Here is a 24,681-nt window from a genome sequence, read left to right as displayed (position 1 = left end):
CTGGAAACATAAATCAAAGAGACAAACATGTAGCTCACTTTAGTTTGTTTAGCTTAACTACTTGACTTGACTTGTTTAGCTTAATGCTAACAGAATGCAAGACACCAAAGATGGTGACACAAACGGTGGCGCAACACATGTAGACTGGTAAGATACCAATACATACATTTATTCTTTATCCTCTGTGGGCAATACTTGCATGTATTCTAGTGCCACACTCCTGAAGGATCAGTACAATGTCTATTGACTTGAAGTAAAAAAAATGTGCCAAACATGCTTTATGTTTAATTGTGTTACATTTTTTTAAATTGCATCACTACTGTATACTTTGATATAGTAGAATAATATCAAGTTTCTTGTAAAAATAAATATATTATATTACATTATATTTATATTATATTATATTATATTATATTATATTATATTATATTATATTATATTATATTATATTATATTATATTATATTATATTATATTATATTATATTATATTATATTATATTATATTATATTATATTATATTATATCATATCATATCATATATTATATTATATTATATTATATTATATCATATCATATCATATCATATCATATCATATCATATCATATCATATTATATTATATTATATTATATTATATTATATTATATTATATTATATTATATTATATTATATTATATTATATTATATTATATTATATTATATTATATTATATTATATTATATTATATTATATTATATTATATTATATTATATTATATTATATTATATCATATCATATCATATCATATCATATATTATATTATATTATATCATATCATATCATATCATATCATATCATATCATATCATATCATATCATATTATATTATATTATATTATATTATATTATATTATATTATATTATATTATATTATATTATATTATATTATATTATATTATATTATATTATATTATATTATATTATATTATATTATATTATATTATATTAGCGTCACTACAGTATACTTTGATATAGTACAATAATATCAGGTTTCTTGTAAAAAAATAAAATAAAATAAAAATCACATTATAAACATTTTGTTGAGTTTTTAGGGAGTCTGGAACAAATAAATGGCATTTGCATTTATTTTAGTGGGGGAAAGATGATTTGAGAAGGCGCCACTGCATATGAATGTGATCAGAGGTGTGCACAGGTTCTCTTTGTGACCTACAAAATGCCCCAGTGATGTCCCTGCAATTACTTTTTAAAAAGCCTTTTTCCCAGCACATGTGACATTGTGTTTGAAAAGGGGGAAAGGCAGTGTGACACAAGCTGCGTGCAAAGGCTACCACCTCCTTATTTCTATTCATCGGGCGCAGCGGGTCAGAGCGCTTTGTCTGCCGCCCTCTGTTCTCTTCACTTCCAATTGCCATGAGCCCACCCGCTGCTACCGGTCAGGGCGTGGAGATCTTGCTGACCTTTAGGAATGATCCAGTCACCTCCGACACGAACTCAGGGCTTCGATGTCCGTGGGGCTCCGTGATCCGAGCCATTTGAGTAAAGGCGCGTTGAGGGAAAACAGCCTCCGGCTAGAGCTCCTTCTGCTCGGATTAGCGAGGCTGACAAAAAACACACATCAATAATGTAAAGGCACAATTAATGACTTCCCCACTTGTGTCAGATCTGCCAGAAGCAGCCCCGCCCCTGCGCCGCTGCCGTCCCCCTTGTTACAAAACATGGCGACGGTGGCTAACCTTTGGTGGTTTGACACTTTGTTGTTTGGGATTAGAAGCGCGAAAAGGCAAAAGCAGCTGTTGCGGATCCTGCCGGCTGCTTTGTAAACTGGGATTTGATGAAATATTCATATTACTTTGCATTTAGAGCAGGCCCAACACAGGAGTAATTGCTTGTGTAATTGCACGATAAATGATGGATTTACTGCTAGCATGAAATGGAAACGTTTGAAGATCCTACATGGAGCGCAAATGGCTCAATGTGATTTACATAACGAGTGAGCCAAGCCTGGAACAACACCCAAGATCACCCCCGGTTTTCCTGGGCCTAAATTCACCTCAGATGGACTGATGCAAGTCCACGTTTCAAATTGTTGTTGGAAATTACGTCATGCTGGACACATTTGAAAACGTGTTGTTCTCCTACCATCCATTATCTGACAACTCAATCTCAGCTGTTCAGAGGTTTGAGAAAACACCTACAAGAATTCACTCCAAGCTTTGTTGACATTGTCGAAAAGAGCTGCAGTACTGCCGCAGTCTATGTTTGTTTGCACTGTTTCGACACTCAAACTTCAAAATTGTTTGGCTTTATGGAATTAAAACTGAACAAGCGATGCACAAACAGGACATCGGTTTTTGCCCGGCAATATCCACAGCTATACTGTCAGTCTCTTTACCATTAATAATTATTATATTAGCTGTATATTTGGAAATTCGCTGTTTTAGAATAACCCACATTATTTATTTATTTATCTATCTATCTATCTATCTATCTATCTATCTATCTATCTATCTATCTATCTATCTATCTATCTATCTATCTATCTATCTATCTATCTATCTATCTATCTATCTATCTATCTATCTATCTATCTATCTATCTATCTATCTATCTATCTATCTATCTATCTATCTATCTATCTATCTATCTATCTATCTATCTATCTATCTATCTATCTATCTATCTATCTATCTATCTATCTATCTATCTATCTATCTATCTATCTATCTATCTATCTATCTATCTATCTATCTATCTATCTATCTATCTATCTATCTATCTATCTATCTATCTATCTATCTATCTATCTATCTATCTATCTATCTATCTATCTATCTATCTATCTATCTATCTATCTATCTATCTATTTATTTATTTATTTATTTATTTTGTATCCCGTCTATTTTAATTTTGTTCTGTGTTTTTATTGACGTTTGACACAACATCCCAATTGATTGGGGTTCCTATTTGGTTTTGTGAGTTGCGGGCAAGTCCGCTCCGAGCGCAGCTGCTGCGTGACCCATCTTGTCGTCGCATTCATCACCATCTCGCACAGTGTCAAGCAGAGGCAGCTGCTATCTTTGTAATGACTTCCTAAAAAGATTAACATCTTGACAGTGACCATGTCAACCAGCGCCAGCATCGCCTAACTCAGTCAGATCCAAGACAAGAAAATGGACTTTTGTTTTTTGTTTTTTTTTTTCTCCATGAGTGTCATGTTCTTGTGTCTTAATTATCCTTCCACAAATGTGTGTGGGCTTTATGACGCGCTTTGGGTTTACGCGTGCGTGTGTGACAGGGGGTGGGGAGAACCCATCACTGAGCAGGCGACGAACCTTTTCAGCCCAGCATGATATAAGAGGCTCCAGTCCACCTACTTACGTTCCACTTGCTGATTGGCCTTACGCAGATATCCAGGGTTTATTTATTGCCACAAAGTACAGACTCGCCACATTTATCGGAGCAGCTCTCTCTGCACTCGGCACTCGGGCACTTTCTACAAACAACAGGTAAGAAAATAATCTGTCATGATATGAAATTATTACAATGACAAAAGACCACGCCATTTTGCGTTGGGTATGTTTGTGCGTATTTACGCACGCAATGCGCACCAAATCGGTTGCTGGATTGAAGAAGACTGAAATCGCCATTAGGCAGAAAAAAAACCGCTCATCGTTATATTTTGCAGGTGTAGCTGTGAAAATGAGGAGACGCTTTTTACTCGTGTTTCTGCTCCTCCTTGTCAAACTTCGATGCAGTCAATCCAGATGCGAGGATCCCGAGTCGCGCAAGTTAACTTCACTTGTGAGTTTTGCTGATTTTTTGCCGACATTTTCCATGGATTCATTTGTTTTGTTTTGTTTTCCTTACAGCGGGAAAGTCTGGGTTTGAATATCCCCAAACGGAACCCGATGAGGAGGTTCAGCGATTTGGATTATGACAGTTTTGTGGGATTGATGGGCAGAAGAGACGCTGACGGTGAGTTGAAAACTCACGCGCACAAACACACACACAAATTAATAAATACATTTCTTTGCAATATTTGTTTCAGATACAAACGTTGTGCAACAACCACAAAAAAGTAAGTTCACTTTGCTTTTGTTTTTTATTAAACGATTAATGTGTAACTTTGACTCTTTTCAGGGGAAATGCATGACATCTTTGTTGGTTTAATGGGAAGAAGAAATTCTGAGACCGGTGGGTGTGACTTTAATTAATAAACAATCAATCATAAACTTGCTCAGTCCAATGGAATCAATAAGAGAAAAAAATTCTCCAATCGAGTTGTGCCCAATGTCTCTCTGATGGTTTTTTTTCTTTCCAGACAGTGGTCCCTGGAGGACAGCAGATCCTGAGAGGAGAGGAATCTTTGTCAACAAGTGTAGGCTGAGGTGAGACACTTTCTCTTTTAATGGGCCCACACATTGGCCGAAGCTTTGCACCGTCCGTCCGTCCGTCCATCCATCCATCCATCCATCCATCCATCCATCCATCCATCCAGCTGTCTGTTCTCTATGACCTGGACTGGTCCAACCATCGAGCTTCTGCTCACTCAAGCTTGTGTCAAAATAACAAAAAAAATACCTGACTTGACTATTTGAGAGCCTTATGCGAATAAAAGTTTGAAATGTGAAAGTAGAAATAAATTGGCATCTTAAAAGTGCCTGGTGTGTTTTGCTGCAGGTTTCTTCAGGGGCTGTAATAGAAGACAAAAAAAAACATCCACACAATGAAGGAGTCGCCTAATGGACACGACTGAATGGATGGACATTCCAAACCTTCCAAACCAATGAAAAGACAACGTACATTTGTTTATATTACTGCGTTCAAAGTTCAAAATAAACGTAGTTTTTTATAAACACATTATTTTACTGTGATGATGAATACTCAATAAGCAACTTACCATTGCTCTCGTAGCTCAATGAGAAAGATTCACTGATGATTTTTATCTATGGAGGAAATTTGGGGCTTATATAAAACATGTTGTTCTGCTAGAAAGCCAAAACAGAACAAAAGAGTTGAGGGCCACTCAAAATGCTTTGTGCTGAATCCCACCGAACATAAATTTCAGTGGAAGTGCTTCGTCCTGAAAATAGCCCATACTCACTTGTGAGGGGGTGCACACTTATAAAACTGTTGTTGTTGAGATCACCTTTTCACATTTAGAGCTGCTTATGCTTATAAAACACGCAAACAAAATACATATATAATTTTTTTTACAAATAGTAATATAGTTGTCTACAATGACTGGCAAGCAGTGGGCAAACAAAAGTTTATCTTTCTGTTCGGTGAAGCATTTGAATATGTAAACCTCTACGTTAGCTTCTTCAGCTAGCCATAGGCGTGCTAGTTGCTAGGAACAATTCGTTTGTGTTTCACTTGAAGTTCATAAGGATAGCGTACGGCTTCTGTATGTAAATTCATGAACTCATACACAAACAAAAGACGTTTTTTGTTTTTTACAAATAGTTGTCTACAATGACGGCAAACAAAAGTTCATCTTTTTGTTCGATGAAGCTTTGAGTGAATAGTAAACCGCTACATTAGCTTCTTCAGCTAGCCACATGGGTACTAGTTGCTAGCAACAATGCGTTTGTGTTTCACTTGAAGTACGGCTTCTGTTTTTATATTCATGAGCTCACAGTTTGACAACAAAAGCCAATTTGTGTCGTTCGTCGGGTTTGTCAGGATAAATAAACAGGCCATTCAATGGCTGATGGGATCTGTAATTGATCTGCCTCATAGGAATTGCAAATGTATTTAATTGCATCGTGAACAGTAAATTGAGCAATTATCCTTTTGTTGACGAGGCAGCGTGTCCACTGCAATCATCTACTTTCAATTCAAATCCTCTCAATTTCAACATCCACGGGTCAGGTGCACCATTTGAATGCATCTGATGCTCACGTGTTGCTACCACTGCCATGAGGGCAAATTTGAGATATTGTAGCACATGTTCAGCTTTGCCAATGAACTAATAAATGGCTTCCCATTTCGCACAGATGGACAAGAATGAGTTGAAAGAGTCTTCAACCGCTAATTTGTTGACACTCCAAACAGAGCGTTAATATGACCTATGTCATGACACATCCAATATCAGCTCTTCATGAAACTACCTCAAGATAGTCTATTATCACAAGTGGATTGTTTGGATGATTTTATTTCAAAAACCCGCAGATTTGTTTTTATTTTGAACTTGGCAAACGCAACGCCTACCCTAAAGCTGTTCAGAAAGCCATTTTGGAAATCTAAGTTGAGCGCATGAACATACAGCAATTTTTTTTAATGTTTAAAATATAATCATAAATGCGAGTAAATTTGTAAATGAGTGTCCTGAACTGTAAAAAAAAAAAAAATATATATATATATATATATATATATATATATATATATATATATATATATATATATATATATATATATATATATATATATAAACAACAGTTCTAGCGCAGAGCTGAAGAGGGAGAGAGCGTTGAATTGATGTTGTAACATTTATGACCACGAGATGTCGCCCTCCCCTCACTAACTAAATCAAATGTGCGCCAAATGATTATTTCTACGGACATTTACATCCAACTTCAAAATGTACAACTATTTATTTTATTAAGTGGGGAGATTCAGTCTATTGTTTCACGATATAGAGACACTTGCACGTCATGTCAATACTGAACTAGAACACAACGTAGCATGCCTTTTTTTTCTCTCTCCAAAGGAGCATGGCAGGAGGGAAATTCCACAAAAGAATTAACTCCGCCTGTCACCAAGCAGCAGATGCAGATGCGGTCGTTTTCCTCTTCCTGTGCTGGGAGCAAACATGCTCACATCTGCTGAGACCAAGGTTATTTGGGTTTCCGAGAAAGTGAAGGCCAAGGTGCTTGTTTTTCTTCTCTTTCTTTTTTTTACTTTGTTTTCTTGCATGGCAAGGTCTCTATCTCCATCAACAGTTGGAAGTCAACATCGGTCTGCATTCCGCTGCAACATGTCACAACAAGACAGAGAACTTGTCAATCACACAGCTTACACGTTGAAACGGAAACCTCAACCGGAAACGAGCTACTGGTTCATTCTTGAGTTGAAATATTATCTTTTCATTTGGGGTAGATTCAGGGACGTGGTCAGAAATCAGTGACACAACAACTCACTGAGGGGTGCACGCACATAATCATCATCTTATTAATTCATGGTTTATTTGACTTCTTAATAATTCTAAGCAATACATCTGATCTTAAAATAAAAATGGAAAAACCGGCAAGGGTTAGGGCTTCCAATTTTGAAAGGAAAACAATTATTCAAAAGGGCCTAAAGTTTTTAATCACTCTTAAAATTTCTCCAATTTCAATTTTTGTAGTTTTCTTTACGTGCTGAATTATTATCAATGTTTGCACCACATGCACGCGTGCACCAGAGAGTCGCAGTCATTCAAAAGAAACACACATCGGAACATACTTGGAACAGACCCGAGCTCAGGGCTGCGCGCCCCCTTGTCAAATAGACAACCGGCCAGCACGGACTTTAATATGTTGATGTCATTCGGCGGTGACGATCGAGCCCCACCCACGACCAAGGCATGCAACTTCCCAATGCGCACGCACTCGGATCACACAAGACCGGACCGATCACGAGACCGGACCGAGTCATCCAGCTGCTGCCCGCGCACGGTAAGCCTGCCTGCCTGCCTTTTTGTTTGCGTAAGTTTTCCTCGGTGGTTGTTTGTGGCAGAGATTTCAAATTTGAGCATGTTTTCCTCATATGGGAAACCATTATCGGTTGCCATGGCTAACTGCGAGCGAGTGACGTGAATTAGTATTTACAAAAAGATCCATTCCAATAAATGCAAGGAATGTGAGGAAGATGAAATAACGCAAGAGGATCTCAAAAGTACAAGTTAGGACATTTGTGCAATTCTTGACATTGCACACACACACACACACACACACACACACACACACACACACACACACACACACACACGCGCGCGTCATCAGGATCATGTCCAAAATTCTGTTCTGTGTCAGAAAAGTCATCTTTAGTCAAGAGGATATTTTCATGCAAGAATGTAGGGCTCACTGTCTTTGCAAAATATAATTATGAGTTACAATTACAAACTAATGATACAAAGCAGAATACAAATGAGTGGAATAAGTCGGCTTCTGATTTAAATCTTGGCATGGCCGTCCACAATGTTTTTCAAATGGTTGCCGGCAATTTCGTAGTGCTTGAATGGGAAACCCGATTGGCCAATTGCTGAGTCCAGTACCAAACGTCTTGTAAAATCAGATCAATTTGTCATTTTTGTAAGTGTGTGAGTTTTTGTATAGACTCCATTTTTTATTTGGATGGACATGAGACAACATCTCCAGTAGATGCATGTTTGCTTTAACAAACGTTGACTCCATTCATTTCTTTGTGTTGTTGTCAGATGGTATCATGTTTTGCTGCATGACTGGCTTCCTCTCATATGGCACGCCACAAAACCTGAATTTGATTTAAGGGAAATTACAATCACTTCTCAAATTCACTCTCAAAGTTGCAAAATATAGTCATAGAGAGTCACTGTCAACGTCATTATTATAATCTCGTTCGCAGATGCGCGTCTTGTCTCGGAAGTGGCTGGGCGTGTTCGCGATCGGCTCTTTCCTGCTGCTGCTTCTGGTGCTGTTCAACGCGCCGAACCCGAGCGGTTCGGGAGTTGACCTGCGGCCGGGCAGGACCAATGAAGCGGAGACGGTCATCAGGGAGCACATTCGAGACCTCTTCGATGACTACCATGATATTTCCTATCGTATCAAAGAGGAGGTCGCGTGGTAAGTTTGTTTTTGTTTTGCATGGGCCGACGCTGCTCGTCACACTTTTTGCTTTTTCCCCGATTCAGTCGCTTGGCAAGGAATGCGTGCGTCTGCGTGGCTGATGAGGAGACTTTTCGGCTACCTTTCTCCAACCTGCTCTTCCCACGCGTAAGGGCCCACCAGCTGGACGTGAAGTTTTTACAATCCCATCCCGACCCCGAAGGCGTGAAGCATCAGCGAGCTCGAGAATATAGCCGCGTTCAAACCAGGTGAATTACTCACATGCCGAGTCAACGACAAGATTTTCGCCTTACCGTAAATTCGTGATATAATTACCGTATTTTCTGGATTATAAATCCCATTTTCTTTTCAGAGTTTGGTCAGGGGTGCGATTTATACTCAGGAGCGACTTATCGTTGGATTCAATGATTTGGTGTGACACGGATGGTTCGATAAACTTGTTAGCAAGTTATTTATGCTGTAGTTATTTGAATAACTCTTAATATGTTACGTCAGCCACATTCTCAGTTTCTTGTTTATGTAACGCTAGCATAGCGTAGCGTTCAGTCTGTTGTTGCCTATTCATGTCTGTTCTTGGTGTTGGATTTTATCAAATATATTTACCTCGAAAATGAGACTTATACTCCGGTTCGACTTATATATGTCTTTTTTTTTTTATTATTACGATTTTTTTGCCTGGTGCGACTTATACCCCGGAGCAACTTATAGTCCAGAAAATATGATAGAATAAATGATCAATTCTCAGCAGACACCTGAATTTTTGCACTATGCAAAGTGGAAGTAGGTTTCGATTGAAGCCAATCTCCATTTTGCGGTCAAAGTTGCACCTCGTAGTGCTTGCATCAAAGGCTCAGCAATGTTACAGGAAACAGGAAATGGTGGAGCAACCCTTTGCTCAATTAAAAGGCATCCAAAATTTGAGCTGCCAATTATAATTTTTTTGGTGACTAAGCCACAGTGGTGTGTGTATGAAGGTCGTCCAGTCCCGCAGACGTGCTGATCGTAAATAAAGCCAACAGTCCTCTTCAGTTTCCCTCCCAGGGCGTAGCAGTCCGACCTCTCAACACCATCATCATACCAGGTAACGGCGGCGTGCAAAGCTACGTTAGCTTTAGCCGCTTGCAGATGATGAGCAGTATATCTTCATTTATTGTTTTTTCCTTTAGGTTTGGGTCTTTTTGAAGAAGCAGCGTCAAACCACACGGTAAGTTGAGCAGGTCTGCATCACGAAAAAAATAGCAATTGGTTAGCTTTGAAAATGTTCAGTCTGTTTTTTTATTATGAAATGGCACCGCAGATATATTTAACCGCCACACTGGGGACTTTTGATGTGGCGGCTACAGTGGAGAGGGTCTCGGCGGCAGGAGGAGGAACGGCGCGCTTGATGCTCTCCAGTGCTTTTCTGTCAGCCCTGAACAGGCAATTGCAGTTTGTCACCTACACCAACACCATCTTCCATCCCAAGACAGCAGACACAGGTGCAACAAACAAAGCGTACCAGTGCTGATTTGACTCTCATTTACATCGTTTGTATTTGTGCTGCCCCATGGAAGATACTAGACAACAAAACTGTGACTCAGAGATTCCTAGTTAATAATCATACCGCCGCTCTCGTAGAAATGTATCAGGAAGGCAATAAAAGGACTTTGTCCCCCTCTTCAAGTTGACAGATGCTCGCATTTTGAAGCAGTTCTGCAAACGTCAGGCTTTTGCTAGTAAGCAAAAAGTCAGTTGAAGAACAGCTGGAGTTCATCTGAAGCACTTTAAATGGTGAATTCTAAAAATATTGAGGGTGTGCACACTTATGCAACCTCAGTGTTGCCTTTTTTTTTTGCATTGCTCATTGTAATAAGGTTACAGTACGGGTTAAAATCCACATTAATGATGGAAAAGCTATGTATTTAAATTATTATTTTTTTTTTTAGTGGGTTGGTTGACTGGCATGTTTGTCGAGTTTCACTTTCCAAAGCATTTCTGCCAGACTACATCGAGAAGTTGATACGAGCTCTTTTTTTAGGGTGGTGATTATTTCTTTTTTTTTTTTTTTTAAATATGTGCTCTGGCTCAAGGAAGGTTGAGATCATTCTTAGATCGTTCTCACTGCACTCGCTTGTACACGCCCGCCCTGGGCTGCTGATGTCAGATAAGAACAGAACTGCATCCGCAGGCGCCACTCAAACCGTACACCCTTTGCAAACAGTCCGGCGCCTATGTCGGACCCTTTTGTCCTTTCAAGAGTGACAATTGTCTCAAATGGAATCGCAGCATTCATTGCACTTGTGTTTTTCTCCACAGTTCAGTTTGCAACTGAAAGTCACAACTCGTTTTTCACCATCAAAATTGGCCACCCTGCCACCCCGAGACTTTACAAGTCTGGCTATCATCCAAAAGGTTAGTGAGCATTTATGACAGCGGATTTTCTTTGTATTTATATTTTATAGTATTTATTCTTATCGATATATAGCTATGTATTTATTTATTTATTTTTTGACAGCGGATTTATTTTGTGTTTATACTTTATAGTCTTTAATTTTTTTACAATTTCGAATTGTGATGATTTTTTTTTTTTTTTTTTTGCGTTTCCTTCTAAGAGAGCAACATCAGCGAGCTGGTTACCATTGTGACAAAGACTTTTCTACGTTACGACAAATTGAAAGATCTCATCGACAGCATACGGCAATTTTATCCATCCGTGGCCATCGTGGTGGCAGACGATAGCGAGCACCCGCAGCAAGTGACCGGAGCTCACGTCCAGCAATTCATTATGCCCTTCGGGAAGGTCAATCTCAATTTCAAGCAAGCGTCGGCGCGTGTCGGGATCAATCAACATTCCCAGTTTGATCTTCAGGGTTGGTTTGCTGGACGAAATCTGGCCGTGTCTCAAGTGACCACCAAATACGTGCTCTGGGTGGATGATGATTTCATCTTCAAAGCCGACACCAACTTGGAGAAGATGGTGGACGTTCTCGAGAGGACCAGTTTGGATCTGGTAAGAGAGAATGACAAGATTTTGTCCAACATCTGTTTTGGAAGTGTGCTGTGCAATTCTTTATTAGTGATTTACATTGCCTGTCGCAGTTTTGAAGACCCCAACACGCTTGCTTCACCCAGCAGACCGAGACTTCCCTTGTTTGTAGTCCTGGTGCCGAACAAAATTTTTTATATTTCCTAAAGCGAAAGAATGTTGTGGAGCTAACTGGCTGCCTTTGTTGTGACTTCCTGCAGCACATGAGCGACATGTTAACGAATGAAACGATGCTATTGTCTCCGCTCGTGACCTCTGCGTGGCCTTGATGGATGTCAGAAAACATATCTTTGGTCTCCTTGATTGTTTTCCATGCTGCAGGTCGGCGGAGCGGTTCGAGAAGCAACCGGCTGGACGTCCACATTCCGTCACACCATTTCAGTGGAAGCGGGCGGAGACGACGGCGACTGCATCCACATTCGGCGCGGCTACCATCATGCCGTCGAGGGCTTTCCTAACTGCGTGGTCACCGACGCTGTCATCAACTTCTTCATGGGGAGAACTGACAAAGTGCAGCAGGTGGGCTTCAACCCCCGGCTGGCTCGGCGAGGCCATCTAGGTGAGTAGCACGCCAAAATGGAACCACATCCATCATTCCAAACATTCAAATGAACGGAAAGGCCAGAAACTGTCCCTTCCCTTTTCTTGTCTATGGTGTCTCATTAGCCCCGCCCCTTGTGTCGTCCAATCAGCTCGCTCAGCCACTCGTGTCCTGTCCTGTTCCTCCTTTTCACTTTGTATTTAGTTCTTTCTGTTTCTGCTTCTCTCGTCTGCTCTACGCTTTGTGCTGGTCCTCATGGCTTATTTTCATTATTCATTATGATGGTATTTTTTTTTGTGCTCTTGCTGAGGCTGTAATGACCAAATTGCTTTATGATTGAAAAATCAGGGGAAGAAAGAACATTAATCACAAGGCAAATGTTTTATATCTCCTCAGAATTCTTCATTGACGGACTGGGCTCTCTCTATGTCGGCTCATGCAGCGACGTGATCGTAAACCACGCGTCAAAGATCAAATTGCCGTGGAGCGGAACCAAATCGGAAAAGGCCTATGAAAAATTTCGCTACTCCAAGAGCGATGATGAAACTTACATACATGATGAAAACTTTTACTTCTCAAACAGGTTCAAATGCATGACCAGGCAATAATGAAACATGCCAATAGCAATGGGAAGTCAATTTAGTATTTTATTTTCATCCCCGCCAAATGGCGTTTGAATTTTGAAGTGGAAAAAATCTCAGGTTAAGGTCATGTCCTAATTATCCTTTGAAACTGTGAAATCATGTTTGTGCTTTGTTTGCTGACCGCCGGATAGTCTGGTCATGCGGAACCACTGGCTATAGTGCCACCTTGTGGTTGATGTTAGGCGCACATGCGCTTGAGACGAGTGGGGGTCCCAAAAGGCAAAAACAAATCGGTTCTTTTCCGGTATTAGTTTGCATGAATGGTAACATTGTAACCATCCAAGCTGTCTTTCGAAGTCGTACTCAAGACCGACTGCCGAGTGCAGCAACCTCTTTGATAACCTCAAGGACAATCGCAATAAAGCTGCCTTTCATTTACAAATATAACCCACAGATGCACAAACATGAAATGTTATGTTAGCTTTAATGCATAATATGTGCAAGTTTGTCAAACTGACATTGTTTTATCGCTTTGTCCCTGCCTGCAATATTGTTTGGAACAAACAATGTGTCTTACTGGTCACATTTTTGTGGCGACCAAAAAAAACAACCCCACACTTTGTGGTTTTATGTCAGCTTTTTGAGTGTTTATTTATCAGATATGTGTTATATGACGGATTTTGCTGCAATCAGATAATTTACAGAGAAATTTGAATTTCTGTGTATCTGTATTGTATCGATCAGTTGGAGAATCCAGAGATAAAAGGGAAGTGATTGAATTTTTTATAATTATGTGTAACATGTTTCATCCTTACATTATGATCGAAGGTATTCAGTAATGAATAACGCCGTGAAATATTGACTACCTCATGACTTTTTTTTTTTTTTACACTAAAATTGAGTATTAAAAATGAAAACAATTTCCCTCCACTGCATCAGTATACATTTTTACAAGTTCAACCGGTTGTGCACTTGATACAATGAGGTTTGACGAGCAACTGAGTTAGCCGAGATGATTTCCTCATGATGGAATATGACTTTACTGATACTCGAGCTCCAAGTATTTGAAACCTGTCTTCAACTGCCAAGAGCATGATGGCATCATTTTCACTTCTGGTTCCACTGTGGCACTTTGAGCGTCAGTTCGTTTCCAAGTTGTTTTTCTGCCTGTTGACGTTTTACTACATTCCATTCAGTTGACTTCTAGGGTAGCCGTCTTGCGTCAAGGAACTCTGAGAGCACTTAAAGTAAACGTCATGTGATAGAAGGGACGCAGATAAAATAATGGACTCGGTGGACCGGTCCGTTTTGCTACGGTGTTTTTAAAGAGTTCCAATTGTAATCTGAATTTATTTGATCGGTGTTTACCTAAAGCTTTGTATGAAAACAGACCTTGACACAGGGCAAATAAATGAGCATGATTGATGTGTCAACTATGGAGCTCATCGTTTGCATGTTAGGTCGGTTTGTAAAATCCGTCTGGTTGTGTGCCATTCTCTAATAAGAGCGGTCTACTTCCTGCCAATTAGTCAAACATAGTCCGTGCGCTTAAAAGGCAAAATCCACAAGGGTGTAAATTTGTCTTGAGGCCTCTTTGAAATATGCACTAAAAGAAAAAAAACGTTGCTATCGAACATCAAGCGAGGAAATAATTAGATTTTTGTCCCAGTTTGATGCTGTTAGATTAGGTCAAGGTTACATTTCGCGTGAGGCCGCTCCTCGTTTAACCGCTAGAGGGCAGCAGAGTGGCGGTGTAATGTTTTACTAGCCTAAAATTGTCCTTCAAGGTAAATCGTGAGCCGCACAGGTTATTTTTGTTGAAGCTTTGCGTGTCAAAATCATCCGGATATTGTGCTAAAGTCGTCCTGTCTGTTTTTCATCACATATTCATCTCGTCTGACTTTATCACGCAAGAGCCTAGCATGCTTTACATTCCTAACCTGTAATAAAAATGTTAGCACACACAAAGCAAGACTGTAAGGATGAAGAAAGCAATCACTTCTTTTAATAAAACGTAGTCTCGTTTCCTTGAAAAGTCTTATGTGAGCAACTGGAAGACAATTGCAGACAAATACCAAACCGTATTGCATGTCCATATGCTCTTATAAAATATATAAATATATTGACTATTGAACCAGTTCCGTGCACCTTTTGGTCTATTTGTCTTTGGATTGCAAACAAATATTGTCTTCAGCATAAATAGGTGCCTCCAATTTGCTACAACAGGCTACTGCTTCTTTGAAACGGGCCGGAAAGTCGGATCCGTGCATCGTTTTCACACCCAAACGGTGGTGGTGTCTTCTAGATTCTTTCCCTGCGACAAAGGGCAAGCGTTGGAAACAGGTTGACATGTGTGATTTAACGTGCTACCTTCTGCTGCTGAATGTACATGACGGCATCATGGACAGTGACGAAAATGTGCTGGGGCTTCATGTAGTTCATGAGGCCGCTTGAGGTGAGAATCTTTAAAACGCTCTCTAGGAGAACAAAGAGCAGAAAGAAGTTTGTGACCTTGAATGAAAACACAATGAAAGATGCAAAGGTCTTAGCTACCATTACAGCTGGACAAAAACACAGCGAGGCCGACTTTCTGGCATTCGTGGCACATCTGCAAAGCAAGCAAAATTGTTTGTTTTTGGGCCGAAGCGACGTTTGTATGGATTTTGCGCACCGACCTGAGTGAAGAGTCTCGCTCCGGCAACGTCAACGAATATCACACGACTGCAGTCGATCAGTACTTCCTGCACATCATGCTCCGATGTTTCTGCAGATAGCAAAACAATCTGAAAACCTTACGTCACACTCGAATACAATGATCAGATCTTTCAAATGACAACATGGACTCATTTCACAAGAAATCTAACACTCTCCACATGCATTGTGTGTCTCGGATGCCGCTCCTTACCAAATTGAAAGAACTCATTTTCGGACGAAAAAGATGCATTTGCAATGCCTCCTTCCTGAAGAAGGGCAAAAGTCACAAAAGCAAAATGAATAGAATTTTATCAATTTAAAATTTGTTATATTTATTTTTACACAAACACTCGAGTGGGGCCAACGTACCACCGTGATGACATTGGTCTCTCTTTCCCGCTTCTCCCGAGCTTTTCTGGCTTTCTCTCGGCTACGGACCTTCTCCGGCGTCAGGCCCAACAAGCGACTCATCTCCTCCCTAAAGAAGCTGCGGTTTCCATAGTAAATAGGCCCGTTGTAGGTCAGGATCTTCATCCCTGGCACCTCGTAGCACTGAAGAGAACACATGTTTGAAGAGAAGCTGATTTCTTCCAACATTCAAATTTGTCAGGGCTGTTAAACTCTTTCCGTGTCAAATTTAAATTATTTAATTTGTATTTTCACTTGACAGGGACTTTAAGATGGCATGCTCACCTTACTATGATTCTCCAGTGGTCTGTAAATTTCTGTGTTGCTGGCCCGGCCGAGCACGGCGCAACCGGCCCTGCATGGTGAAGGCATCGTGGTTCAGAAGATGCAATCGACATGCCTGACACACCTTAAGAAAGCTTTGCCCATTTAGTTAAAAAAATATATATTTATTTATTTTATATAATTAAATTTATATATTAAAAAAAGAAAAAAATACTTTTGTCAAAAGAGAAAAAATAATGTCTCTTCTCATAAGATGTGCGGACAATTCATGACTATGCCAGCTGGAACGCGAGACACCTTTGCGTGCGGCAGACGACGGTCATCATCGAGAAGATCACCCCGACGGCTAAGCCGACGTCCACGTTGAGAACCACAACGGACAGCCAGGTCACCACCCAAACCATCTATGAAAAAAAATAAATAAATTTGCCACGAGGTAATTAGCCAAAATTAGCCAATTAGCCAAACCAATTAGCCACGCCTCTGCAATCAGCTGCCCATCGAACGGTAACAAGGGAACAAATTCTAGATAGAGCCAATAACTTACAAAGTCAATCCTGCTGATTCTCCACAGTTGCGGCAGGTCGTGGAACTGCAAGAACATTTGCCTGAGGCTGGTCACGTTGATGCATGCCAGTACCGCCTATGGACAAACGAACCAAATCCAAATGAGCCCAGCTCCTTCTACTTTGAGACGGCACACAAACACACTTTAGGTAGGAAGTGGAAGAGCGGTCCGATAAGCAGCAGAACAATCAGGACCACCAGACTGGTGAACAAGCCCGAGAACTGCAGACACAGCAGATAAGCAGATGTTATTTCTCGCATCATCTGTTCAGCGACATTAAAAAACTGTTTCCGCTTTGAAGCGACCTGCGTGTGTCCGCCGGCACTTTCCAAGATGTTTGTGGTGGCCAGAGTGGCTGAACTTGGAAAGCATGTGAAAAAGGAAGACACCGTGTTGGAGATACCGTGAGCCAGCAGCTCCTGCAAACACGTGTCCAAATTAGCAGAGCAAAATGCTAAAACGCTGAAGCGAGGGTTTGAAGACACCACCTGGTTAGGGTTAATGGAATAGCCGTGCTTGTCGGCGTAGAGCATGGCCAGTGAGACGGACACGGCGTAGCCTACAAACGTGATGGCCACCGTGTCCCCGGCGATGGCGGGGAACGTGTGCAAGGCGGGCAATTCGGGCCTGGGGAATCTCAAGAAAGAAGCAAGACGAGTCAAATGGTGAAGCCGTCGGGGATTCGCACTTGTGAAATAATTACCCTGCTGGAATATGGCCGACAATCTCAATGTCATAAATGGAGTCCAGAGAGAAAGCGTAGGCCACGCCCGTGGCAATAATCACCTGAAGGAGAAAACAGAAACAAAAAAACACAATTTCCTCCACTTGTCAAGAAGTGAAAGGAGCTGGGCGACCATATGCAGCTCGGACCAGGGTTAATTGAACGAACTCAAAAACAAACTACAGTTGCTCGACTTAAGACGTGAATAACAGAACAGACTGGAGACTAGAAAACAAGACATGAGAAGAGACAGGACTTAAATACAAGACAGGTAATGAGAGGGAGGTGATGGCAATTACATAGATTGTGAGCAGACACAGGAGGGGAGGGGCGACGGCAACAGAAACCATGGCAACATTCAAACAAGGAAACGAACGGAGACGGATGGTGACACCGCTGTCTCCTGCCAGCTCCAACTGACCGTGAGGATCTCCACCGGGATGGGCGTCCGCAGGCGTCGCCGGTAGCGCGTGTTGAGCTCTTTCACTGGGACCAACACGGCTAAGCACACCAAGGAGATCAGCAGCTCCGCCATGTTTGTCTGAGGCAGGTTCTCCATCACTGACGCTAAAGTCTGAACGCACAAATTGATGAGTGGCAACCAATCACACACTGTCAAAGAACGGGCTGAACTAATTCCCCATTCTGGTAGTTCACTCCGCTGACCTTGAAGAGGGAAAAAGTCCCCGTGTGGCGAGCCAGCCGAAGCCCCAGCATGCTTTGCAGCTGCGAGCTGGTGACATGGAAGGCGGCGGCACTGGTGAAAGCTTTCACGATGGGCTCCGACAGGTAGGTGGAGAGGAAGCCCAACTGAAGCGCAAACATACACAGCTGGAACACAAAATCATTGGCGCGGCTTAAGATCCAAGCGTGAGTCATCGTCGCCGGTCCCAGATGCCACCTCACCATCATAAGTCCCGAGAGAAGCGCGACAGCTGAGGCCACGCCGATCCTCTGGAGCTCAAAGTCGGCCGCTTGGGGCGAACTGGAGTTCAACTGGGCTGGCGTGGCGGGCACCAGCTGCTCCACCACAGAGCCGGTCATGAGGCTGACCACGGCAAACGTACCTGCGACGGATGATAAGTCCTTAAGGAAGGAAGGAAGGAAGGAAGAAAGGAAGGAAGGAAGGAAAGACTGTACCTGTGGATACGTGGCGACCTGTGCCGAAAATCATGTAGAGGACCACAGGGAAGAAGGACGTGTAGAGGCCAAATATGGGCGCTACACGGGTGAGTAGTGCGAAAGCCATCCCTGTGTTAGGGAGAGCAGCAACATTTTACACATTGAAATCAATTAAGCTGCATGATTCAGCACAAAAGGCCCTTTCAAAATTAGATTAGCAATCACTATAATAAGCTTGGAATAAAGACATTTCAAAATGATTTGAACAGGATCCATCCATTTTGGCCTGCTGATAGACAAATGAGACTTCCCAGTTTCACACTCCCATGAAAAGATAATCAACATCAAGATTCAAACTCCAAAACTCAGTGTGAGCCAGATAAGATCACCACTGCACAAGATGCACAATTGCACAATTTAACCTGTACCTAATGAAATGACACTTTTACCGTTTTTTTCGTGTATAATGCGCCTCCATGTATAATACGCACCCTAAAAATGGCATGTTGATGCTGGAAAAAAGCCTGTACCCATGTATAATACGCACCCAATTTTTTTTAATTTTATTTTTTTAAGTCCCAATGATCGTCACACACGCAGGGAGGCAATGGGTCCCATTTTTATAGTCTTTGGTATGGTCTTAACTAGGCTGGATGTAATTTTTTTTGTTGGCGTTGATGATGTCATGATGTCTGTTTGGTTTCTGTTCCTGTCTTTGGTAATGTCACCCTGTCTTTTTGTTCCACGTCTTTGTCGGAAAGTCCTGTTGTTGGTTTTGTTGTACCATGACTTTCTTAAAAAAAAAAAAAAAAAAAAAAAATTAAAAAAAAAATTAAAAAAAAAAATTAAAAAAAAAATTGTACCCATGTATAATGCGCACCCCAGATTTTAGGACAATAAATTAGTTAAATTTTGCGCATTATACAAGGAAAAAAACGGTAATTTCTAGGAAAATAAATTTCAAAAGTGTGGCAAAATAACTTAATAAATAAACAATATACACTTGAAGGATTGTCTACCGACTCGCCTTTCACCCAAAGTGATACGAAAGAGCCCACATATAATTATTCCCAACAAGGTAAACATCTCCTGGCAATATGTTCAATTATGTTTATGACTATTATTTAAATCCAGTGCTAGCATTCTTAAATATGGCGTTTTTCTGACTGACCTTGAGGGATGTGAAGGACGCCAACCGTCAGTCCAGCGACGGTGTCTCCCAACAGGCATTTCTTGAAGCGATACGCGGGCAGCCAGTTGCAAATGGGAACTCTGTGACGGAGCAGCTGGAGGCAGGCGCGCCGTGAGCACCTGCAGCTCCCGGCGAGTTTGGCCCACAGCCGCGCGCGCGCGCCTGCGCTCGCGCCTGCGCTCGCCTTGTCCTCCTCTGATCCAAAGGCCTGCTTGAAGCGGTCCTCGGTGAAGATGCTCCGGTACACCGCCACGGAGGCGCTCATGTTGTCCCGAAGGTGCCCGAATAGGGAGGGGCGGGGCTGTGTGTGACGAGACGGCGTCTATTGAGTGCGGACACGCGTGGATTGTCTCATGACTTTTATAGGAAAAAGTCTGCCCCTGTTGCTTGGACAGTTTCCTGCCAGTCGATGACACGCTTAACTTTTTTTGTTTCACTTTTTTTTTTTTTAAAAGACTGGAGACACGCAAAAAAAAAGGTGATCTGCTCCAGGTTGTCCGCAGGTCAAATCCTCTGGGTCCTACTGCCCAAAGAGTTCTCACATGCACTTTGAAGCGCACAGACATTGTTGTGGTCCACTCTTCTCTCCTAATTTCCCAAAACATGAGGTTCAAGACTCAAAGTCGGGCCACATCGCCATTGCGTTTTTCTGTTAACACCGCAAAACCATCACTTCAAAAAAATAATAATTTGAAATCAGACTTCCAGGAAAATGATGGCATGAAAATATAGCGGCCACCCTCACGTCACGCTTCAATTTGCATTTTTATTCCAAAACGTGTTTTTTACTCTCAATTTGTGATGTTGCATTGACAATCAATGATTTGCTGTGTTGTCAAATGACTCAATTAAAGGAGGATCAATCGATGATTCCTTTTTCTCCCCACCACCGAGTGTGTGTTGTGCCAAAGACATCAAAGAAGGTCTTGTTCATTTCCGAGAAGGATGAATATCTCCAGCGGGCGGCCTTTTCAAGTGTGCGGCCTCGGGGGAACCCGAGTCTGGAACCCGTGAGCCTCCTCCTCTGAAACTCAATCACACATGTCGAGCTGGTTCACGGATCAAACCGCACCTCCGCTCCGATCAGCCAAGTAAGCGCTGGTCGAGCAGAATCTGCGTAGATGGAGCTCCGAGCAGACACGCGTGTGTGTATTTGTTGGCGCGCCATTTTCCAAGCATGTCCACCAAAGTGTAGCGATGCAGCGATATGAAGGGACTTCCTTCACATTTGAGGAATGCGAGCCATTGTGTTGATCAGCGGTCGAGGATTTACGAACGTACATTGCCAACAACGTGTCTGCGAGCTGTTTAGACAAGATCTTAATCAAGGCTCCAAAGGAACAATGTGCCGAGGAACCAGTAGAAGCCATTTTCACAACGGCAAAAGCTAGTCAAGTGTGTTTGCGGCTCGCACGTTTCACTCCAATGTTTTCGGACCTGGCTGTCTCCTGACCGTCATGTGACTTTGTGCTTTCGTCGTCACGCCCAACCGTGCGCTGGTCTTTCTATTCTTCTCATCCAAGGAGAGGCTCCAGTGCTGCTGTTCCTGCAATTGTTCCTTATCTGCTTTATTTTCTCGCCCCCCCCCACCTCTGGCATGTTGGAAATGAAATGAGCCGGCAGCGTCCCTCCCCGTCTCCTTACCTCTCCCATCCCTTTCCGCTGTCTGCTCCTCTCCGTCCATCATCTACTGCGTGTCGTTTGGCTCCGTCAATCTCGTCTCTGGCTTAAGTAAGAAGAGCAAGACGCAGCTGCAATTTGTCAGCCGCTGCGCAAAGTTCGTGTCGTGCTGAAGAAGCGAGCAACAAAGAGGCTGATTATTAGCTTATCGTGATGTATTCGTGGAGACTTGCTGAAAATTAGGAACGGTCCAACAATTGGCTGATGTGGCTCATGATAAGAATGGACAATGTGCAATTTTGGACAAAAATGACCAAATTAAACGGGAATGAAGTAGCTAGCATACGAAAGAAAGAAAAAATGTTTGCATCAGCTCTTTATTTCTGAGTCGAGCCATGAAACTCAATTTCTCTCTCTCTTTTTAGTTTTACCTTTGTTGTCTGGCCTGAGAAGTTTGTACGTGAGCGCTGGCATTGTGCAGGCCGGAAGGCGAGCCTGGCGGCGCTCACGAGCGCAGTTCCGACTTCACGTCTTCGTCTTGTCCAGCTGGCGTGGTGCACGTAGCAAACGGAGGCCGTGCGCTAACGCGGCGCTTCCCTTCCATGCACCAGGGAAGTTTCACGGTACAGGCGAGCTCCACGCGACCTTCAGAAGAGAAGGTGTCACTCACCTGGATTTCGGTTCCCATTGTATCTGTACGTTTAGAATTTCCCAAAGAGCAGCACAACCCAGTCCCCCTGAACTCAGCGTGAGGAACTCAAGTGGCTCTCAAGGGTCCACTCTAAGCCGGTCTGAAGTCCTCGAGCGAAACATGACGGGGTCCGCTCGCCCCAGCCATTTTTGCTTCTCTTTGCACACCCTGATTACAAAATGCAATCATAGAAATGTGTGACAAAAGGACAGTTGGAAGGCACATTCAAAATGCAAATTGCGTTTATTGTCAAAGGGAAATAACGTGTCTTGTGACTACATGCACACCCCTCGCCTCGTAGCAGTTTTCTCTTGCAACCAGGCCGCACTTCTCGAGCGTGGGTGGCCAAGGGCTTCTCATTTCCTCCGGCTGTCTGCAGCCATTCGACGTCGGCGTGCTCCGTCAGGGCTGAGCGGACCCCCGGGAGTCCCCCAGAAGCCTCGGCGCTCACACCGCTTCCTGCACATTTGAGAGAGCCTTCAGAATGGAGCGCCATTGTCTTGCCCGTTATCTGATGGCCTCAATGAACAAGGCGGACAAAGCCTCGAGGAACCCCCCCCCCCGCCCCTGGGGACCCCGCCCCTCCCTCCCAAATACACACACACTTAACGGGCTGTTTTGAAACTCTCCTGGGCTTGTCTACAACGATCATGAAAAGTGCATATTGAAGGGTATAAATAGCTACAGACTAGTAAATCAACTTAATACAACATGGGCAAAGCAGCCATGGTGGTATTTTGTGACTCTCATCGGTACCAGTATCTATCACATTCAATATAGATTATCTTTATTGTTATTTTGTCAGTCAACCAAATAAATACACTCAGTTCGCAAACGCTTTTTATTTATTTATTTATTAATTATTTTTTATTTTATTTTCTTATTTTGTTTTTATTTTATTATTTATTTATTTATTTTTATTTTCACTTATATTTTTTAATCTTTTTTTCTTTTTCTTTTTATTTATTTTGACGTTACATACCCTAACCCAACCCTAACCTGAAAGTCAGTCTGACTTTGAATTTTTTACAAAACTTTATAAAAATACAAAAAGAAGTGTTTAAAAAACATTATAGTGTTTAAAACTACAGTAAAGGTTCGAAAGATTCTGGTGAGAGACGCTAAGAAATGCTGTAGTAAATAAATACAGTCGCAGTTGCAGCTAGTTAACTACAACACGGAGGCAGTGCCCTCTTGTGGAAGACAGCAGTAGCGCAAGTGCAAGAAAACAAAACTGCGCACGGCGGGTGGCTAGGCTCCAAGAAGAAATCACATGCTAAGGACGCCGTCGACTCGAGGGGGCGCCAAAAATCAGCGGAAAATTCACCTTTTGATGAAGAACGCTTCATTTCAATCAAAAGGACGGTAAATTGAAATCAAAATGCAGAATATTTCGAAATATATGAGATGGAGGATCGGTGGTTGTTGCACAGTCACTGCTATATGAAAATAAAGAAATCATTGCGTTGATGAGCAGAACTTTAATTTATTTACTGAGAAAAAAACATTAAATGGCGATAAAACGTGTTTTGATAAGCTAAAATAAATCAAACAACAGCGGCAGCATCATTTGTGAAACAAGCAGTAATTTCCCCGTGTGGGAAAAATATATCTTGGATCTTATGGCCTTAATCAGGAGATTCCCGAACAGCAGGGGCTCGGATTTGAACCCCCAACCTCAAAACTATGAGGACAACTTCCAACTGATTCTTCCATTTTCATCCTCCCTACTTTTTCTTCATTTCTTTCTTTTTTTTTTGGAAGATCAAGCAATGGAAAAAAAAGTTGAATAATTCTACTTCTTTGATCTACACACACACGCACGCACACACACACGCGCGGGCACAAGTGAGGGTTCATTTCCATTTTTGATTTTTTCTTTTCCTTTCTGTAAGAGCGCCAGCGTCAAGATTTACCTTGGTGTGCAAATGTGCTGGAATAGGTTAAAAGGAAAGCTCGCAGCTTTCTCAAAGCACAAGTGCAGATGTGATGAAGTTAATTAAAAATTTAGCGATTCCTTTCTCCCATCCCTAATTTAGGCGGCATCAAATAGGAGAAAACAGACGGGAGAAAATTGACTTGTGAGATGAGTGCAGGCGCGCGCGTACGCTGGCAACAGCTCGCGTCAAATTGTGCAGATGTCGTCAAGCTTTTGCTTTTGCCCCATTTTGATAGATGGATGGATAGAAGCAAGTCCTGCTTATGATTCTGGCTGAACTTTACCGATGAATTCTACGCCAACATCAGCGATTGATATTGTTGCTATTAAATACTATTAGACTTTTTTGCATCAGACTATAAAATGATGGAAATATTTTCAGAGATTTATTTATCTATTTATTATTATTTTTTTTTTTGTTGTTTGTTTTTGTTTTTTTATTTTATTTTAATTAATTATTTATTTTTCATTTTTTATTTTGC

The 24,681-nt window shown here is 41.8% G+C and overlaps 3 protein-coding genes across 7 annotated transcripts; 2 read left to right on the top strand and 1 right to left on the bottom strand.

The window, feature by feature from the left end:
* The first annotated feature begins 3,346 nt into the window (after positions 1 to 3,346).
* Positions 3,347 to 4,859, top strand: tac3a (tachykinin precursor 3a). The gene is made up of 7 exons (XM_061271170.1): positions 3,347 to 3,505; positions 3,685 to 3,800; positions 3,869 to 3,974; positions 4,048 to 4,077; positions 4,140 to 4,193; positions 4,321 to 4,387; positions 4,680 to 4,859. The coding sequence occupies exons 2-7, from the start codon at positions 3,699 to 3,701 to the stop codon at positions 4,696 to 4,698; spliced, it is 378 nt and encodes a 125-aa protein (XP_061127154.1). The 5' UTR covers positions 3,347 to 3,505; positions 3,685 to 3,698; the 3' UTR covers positions 4,699 to 4,859.
* A 2,646-nt stretch (positions 4,860 to 7,505) lies between these two features.
* On the top strand, positions 7,506 to 13,889 carry b4galnt1a (beta-1,4-N-acetyl-galactosaminyl transferase 1a). Of its 4 annotated transcripts, XM_061269962.1 has the most exons (12): positions 7,518 to 7,657; positions 8,419 to 8,490; positions 8,586 to 8,803; positions 8,872 to 9,054; positions 9,781 to 9,887; positions 9,973 to 10,010; positions 10,104 to 10,284; positions 11,102 to 11,197; positions 11,398 to 11,585; positions 11,655 to 11,795; positions 12,153 to 12,390; positions 12,769 to 13,889. In XM_061269962.1, exons 3-12 carry the CDS (start codon positions 8,586 to 8,588, stop codon positions 12,978 to 12,980), a joined length of 1,602 nt encoding a protein of 533 aa, XP_061125946.1. In that variant the 5' UTR covers positions 7,518 to 7,657; positions 8,419 to 8,490; the 3' UTR covers positions 12,981 to 13,889. The 4 variants fall into 4 exon arrangements, with proteins under 4 accessions (XP_061125916.1, XP_061125926.1, XP_061125946.1 ...); XM_061269932.1 differs by lacking the exon at positions 8,419 to 8,490 and having other exon boundaries at positions 7,506 to 7,657; XM_061269952.1 differs by having other exon boundaries at positions 8,419 to 8,803.
* A 1,048-nt stretch (positions 13,890 to 14,937) lies between these two features.
* slc26a10 (solute carrier family 26 member 10) lies at positions 14,938 to 20,375 on the bottom strand. Of its 2 annotated transcripts, none has more exons than XM_061269909.1 (18): positions 19,929 to 20,375; positions 18,776 to 18,886; positions 18,542 to 18,702; positions 18,302 to 18,466; positions 18,057 to 18,209; positions 17,615 to 17,697; positions 17,400 to 17,547; positions 17,217 to 17,330; positions 17,055 to 17,132; positions 16,891 to 16,986; positions 16,641 to 16,747; positions 16,344 to 16,413; positions 16,020 to 16,202; positions 15,862 to 15,916; positions 15,632 to 15,720; positions 15,510 to 15,564; positions 15,327 to 15,433; positions 14,938 to 15,270 (listed from the first exon to the last, which is right to left on the bottom strand). In XM_061269909.1, the coding sequence occupies exons 1-18, from the start codon at positions 20,212 to 20,214 to the stop codon at positions 15,232 to 15,234; spliced, it is 2,100 nt and encodes a 699-aa protein (XP_061125893.1). In that variant the 5' UTR covers positions 20,215 to 20,375; the 3' UTR covers positions 14,938 to 15,231. The 2 variants fall into 2 exon arrangements, with proteins under 2 accessions (XP_061125893.1, XP_061125901.1); XM_061269917.1 differs by having other exon boundaries at positions 17,400 to 17,538.
* Between the last annotated feature and the right edge of the window lie 4,306 nt (positions 20,376 to 24,681).

The sequence above is a fragment of the Syngnathus typhle genome, linkage group LG2, assembly GCF_033458585.1.
Source record: "Syngnathus typhle isolate RoL2023-S1 ecotype Sweden linkage group LG2, RoL_Styp_1.0, whole genome shotgun sequence".
NCBI lineage: Eukaryota > Metazoa > Chordata > Actinopteri > Syngnathiformes > Syngnathidae > Syngnathus > Syngnathus typhle.
Note: the sequence above shows the minus strand (reverse complement) of the source record. Positions and strands in the feature narration are given on the sequence as shown.